The sequence below is a fragment of the Prionailurus bengalensis genome, chromosome B2, assembly GCF_016509475.1.
Source record: "Prionailurus bengalensis isolate Pbe53 chromosome B2, Fcat_Pben_1.1_paternal_pri, whole genome shotgun sequence".
In the NCBI taxonomy this organism is placed as follows: Eukaryota; Metazoa; Chordata; class Mammalia; order Carnivora; family Felidae; genus Prionailurus; species Prionailurus bengalensis.
The window spans coordinates 73,834,381-73,838,781 of record NC_057349.1 but is presented as its reverse complement, the minus strand read 5'-3'; the positions used below and the strand labels follow the sequence as shown (position 1 = coordinate 73,838,781).

Genomic DNA, 4,401 nt, shown 5'->3' with positions numbered 1-4,401 from the left:
TAGGATATTCTGTTTCTTTAAGACACTTCGTTTGGAAACATTTATTTGCATTAGATGTTTCCTGGTCTGCTCTAAAAACCCACAGAACAATTTCATATAGAAAGTTTTATTAAGCAAATAATTTTGTTCCATTCTAACAACGTAGTCTAGAAAAAGCTCCAAACTGTGAGCTGTTTAAGATGCAGAACTCTTCCCTCTTACCTTACCAACTTTATAACACTCTTTCAAAATTGCTTCATGAATAGCATTAACTTTGGGACCATGAGATGTCTATCACATGAATATTCAACTCTGTTTAAATCCTGAATGGATCCACCATCTCAAAACTATTCCCAAAATCTATTTATAGAAGACATTACTCCTACTCCTTTTTATTTCAAATAGCAAACTTGAACACAACTGTAGTTCTTTTAAGAATCTTTATTGAAGTTTTTCTTAACAATTTAGTCTGTTGGATCTCAATGCAGTTTATTAAAAAACTTCAGTTTCATATAAACTGCAACCAAAAAAGTAATTTACTTTGTCAAAGAAGTTATCTGAAGTTGCAAGTTATTCTCTGTAATAAGTAGAACAGTAAAATGTAAGCATGCTCTCGGATGCAGGTGCTCCTGTGTACTATGGAGTTAACTTTGAAGAGCTTGCTAAGATCTGCAGGCAGTCTATGGAATGCATTTATTTTCTCCACAATTTATGTACATGAGAATAAAACTGATATTTATGAATAAAGTATTTTTCTCAAAAAGGTTGAGGCAGCTCTTGTTGAATGCTATCCGTGTTACGGGTACACTGGCTACCCCCTCGAACTGTACTAAGAGAAACAGACAGCCGGGAGTCCATGTTCATGCTGAAACTTGAAAAATCCGTCCACACGAGTTGAGTTCCAAGAAAAGGAAGAGGATAAAACACTACGCACAGCTTTTCATCGTCTTACATTAACAGGACACACCAAGAAACTTCACATAACAAGGGAGCAAATTCCCTTCACTGCTTTCAGTCAAGGTCAGTGGTGTCCATAGTGGAGAGTGGAAGTGGAGCAAGCTTAGGACAGAATAAAGCTTAAGTCTACATCTCATGCATAGCTGTCCTCGAATGTTTCTCAGACATCCGAATTAGAACTGAGGTTTGTTAACCTGGGGTCCGCGTTGATTTCGTATCTGTAGTGATACCCTTCCATGTGATCCCTGCAGGCATCTCTGATGTTATGCATCCACTTTTTTATCCCCTTGCGGTTCAAGTACAAAACCAGTAAGAAAATGGCACCTATCAGGGCTAAAACAATACCTAGAAAGACATAAGAAGTCTGCAGGGATGGAGGGAGGATAGGGTCACACTCCAGGTGGGAGCTGTTGAGTTCCAAAAGAGCCCGATTCCTCATTTTTTCCGGGAATGCACAGGCGAGCCTGGCTTTGCCCTGCACTACCTCTGTCTCCTTGAGCCAGGCCACCATGTCCACCATGTGACAGTCGCAGACCCAGGGATTGTTGTCCAGGAAGACCCTGACGTGGGGCAGGCTCTGCAACTCCGCCAGGGTGCCGTTGTGAAGGACCTTGAGGGCGTTGTCCTCCAGGTGGAGGCTTTGTAGGTGTGTCAGGTTGCGGAAGGACACGTAAGTTAGGCTCACCAGCGAGTTGTTGCGCAGGTCCAGGTGCCTGAGGCCGGGTAGGTGGGCCAGTACGTCCCGAGGCAAGAAGAGGAACTGGTTGCTGGCCAGTTCGAGGCGCTGGAGCCCGCGAAGCGCATGGCCGGCGCGTAGGGACGCCGCCACCATACCCTCGAAGCTCCGGTTCTGCCGGTGGTCCTCAGGGGGCACGATGTGGTTCAGCATCAGTTCCACCAGGGGGCTGGGGGCCGAGAAGCTGGCGTTGCTGCCCGAGAAGGTGAAGGGGCTGAGGTGGGCCAGCGGGTTGTGGCTGAGGTCGAGCTGCCGCAGGCTGGGCAGATGCTCGAAGGCGCCGGCGCGCACCTCCTGCAGGCGGCTGCCGCTGAGGTTGAGCGCGGCCAGCTCCGCCAGCGGCGGCCGGCGGGCGAAGGCGCCGGCGGGGAGCACGGCCAGCTGATTGCCGGTGAGGAAGAGGTTGCGCACGTAGGGGGGCAGGTCCGCGGGCACCTCGGTCAGGTTGCGGTTAACGCACTTGACAGTGCGCGCCGCCTCGGAGCACTCGCAAAGCTGGGGGCATTGGCCCGGCAGCGGGGGCTGGGCGGACACCGCGGAGGCCAGGAACGACGTGGAGGAGGTGGAGGGCGCCGAGGAAGTGAGAGAGGACGAAGAGACCCAGCCCAGGAGGACCAGCGCCAGCCGCGCCAGCCGCAGCCGCCCGTCTCCGGCGGCGGGGCCCCGGGAGCACCCCCCAGGCATCGCGGCGCGGCTTTCCCCGGAGCTGGGCTGGGACGGCGCCCGCTCCGAAGGCTCGGGAGCTGGTCCGGAGAGCGCCGGCCGGCCGGAAGCGTCTGGAGAAAACTTTCCTCTCGTGGGAGCAGAGGAGGGACGCCGCAGCCGGAACTTGGCTAAACCCCTCGTCACCCGGCGTCCCCCTCCCAGGGCCGATTCCCCCGCCCCTTCCCTCCAAAAAGTACGCACGGAGGCTCGGGACGTTCAGCTCCGCGCTCTTCCTCCCGCTCCTCTTCCTGCCGCCGCCCCCGGGTGGCACCCTCTTGCCTCTTTTGTTGGCGCCTCGCGCTCGATCCGCTTCAGGACCTGGGACAGGCGGGAGAGAAGCGTGAGGAGCGGCGGCGGCCGCAGCTCCCCGAGTGCGGAAGCCGGACTGCCCAAGCCAAGTCGTCCCCACTCGGTCCCCAGGACCTCCCTCCGAAACACCGTCCAGGCTTCGCCTCCCCCACTCCCACGCACATCTTTCCCCGGGAGAGGGGCGCGCGTCCCGAGACACCGAGCGTAAAGTCTTCCTTCTGCCCAGGCCCACACTATATATACACTCTTCCAGCCCCCCGCCCTCCTCTTTCCCGATCAGATTCGTCCCCCAAGTCTAACTTCTTAATCCCCAGCGTCTTCCTGACCAAACTTCTCACTCTCTCCTAGCTCCGTCCCCCACCGCCTCGGCTGGAGACCCGCCTTCCGGGGTCTCCGCCCCCGCCTGAACCTCACCTCCCGGTCCAGGTTTGGAACGGAGGGAAGTTTCAGGTTACAGGAGTCTTTTCATCTCTTTTGGTACCTTCCCGGATTAGCAGGAAATGGAGGACCTAACAGCTGTCGCTCCCCCCCCCCCACCCCCGCCCCAGCCAGACCCTCGGATCCCAGAGGGGGTTCAAGTCATCTCCAAAGAGTACCTTAGGGAGAGGCTGCGAACAAAGCGGCGGTGGGACCCTGGACCTACGCTACTATCCCTTCAAAAGATGGTAAGGGGTCACGGCGCAGCCTCCGCGTTTTCGCCGTCGCCGCTTGCTCCCCACCGCTCACCTCCGCGCCCGTCACCTCCGGAGACAACTCTGAGTCTCACCGGAGTCGCGGCGACTTCCCGGCTCCGCGCAGCGGGCGCCGACTCTCCTCGCACCCCTGCCCCTGGCCCAACCTCCGCAGCTGGGAAAAACCAACCCTGGGGGCGGGGGAGAGCCAGGCCTGCTAGAGGGACTTCTCCCGCCGCGCCGCCAACCTTTGCAGCCCTCGGTTGGGGGATTTAAGAAAGGAGACTGGGGGGATCTGGGCCGCGCGCCTCCTTCCGGTGGAAATTAACGAGAGATGTGCCAGGAAAGGTGAGGGAATCCCTTTCTCTCCCCCTTAGCCTGCATCCTTTGGTGGTTCCTCATTTTGCATAATGTATTTACCTTGGACAGGAAGAAAACCGCTGGTGAATCTCGTGGAATTCACCCTGATTTGGGCATCTTGGGCCGTGGAGATAGATTTAGGGGTGACAGAAGCACACGAAGCAGCAGCATTAAGAAATGAGCAGAAAATGTACAGCGGCAGCAGCAAAATGCCCAGCAAGCTGCAAGGGAGCTTCAGAAAGTCTTCCCACCGGAGTGATAACGTTACATGCCAATTTAAGGTTTAGGTGTAATTAATGCATCCCCACCTGTCCCGCCCCCGCACTTCTAGGATAGTTACGGAACTTGAGAGCCAACTTTAAGGGGGGAAAGGATTCGTGGAGAGGAGATTCGTTCTTGGTTCATTAGCTTTTCTCCTCTCCAAATTAAAAGCAGAGGGAAGAAAACAGCAGCCAAAGCATGCTAGAAAGAAAAGGCAAATAGCAATGACTTGAGTCACCCAGAAAGCGGATGTGGCAGCGGTGTGTCAGTGCAAGTCCCTTAAGATGGGAGAGCCCACTAGATGGGGGATGGGACGTGGGCGGCCCTTGGAGGACGGAAGTTTGGTCCAGATGTCTGTCCTCCCTGGGAGTGCCTGGCAGGCTGGGGAGGTGGAGAGGATGGAAAAGGGATAGATTGTTACCT

General features: G+C 55.2%; 1 protein-coding gene across 1 annotated transcript; it reads right to left on the bottom strand.

Annotated features, from left to right (window-relative positions):
• Positions 1-405: 405 nt before the first annotated feature.
• Positions 406-3,232, bottom strand: TPBG (trophoblast glycoprotein). The gene is made up of 2 exons (XM_043591887.1): positions 2,987-3,232; positions 406-2,695 (listed from the first exon to the last, which is right to left on the bottom strand). The coding sequence occupies exon 2, from the start codon at positions 2,354-2,356 to the stop codon at positions 1,097-1,099; it is 1,260 nt and encodes a 419-aa protein (XP_043447822.1). The 5' UTR covers positions 2,357-2,695; positions 2,987-3,232; the 3' UTR covers positions 406-1,096.
• Between the last annotated feature and the right edge of the window lie 1,169 nt (positions 3,233-4,401).

Bases quoted from the DNA above. Each gene is read 5' to 3' on its own strand.
- TPBG (XM_043591887.1), bottom strand. From the start codon at position 2,356: ATGCCTGGGGGGTGCTCCCGGGGCCCCGCCGCCGGAGACGGGCGGCTG.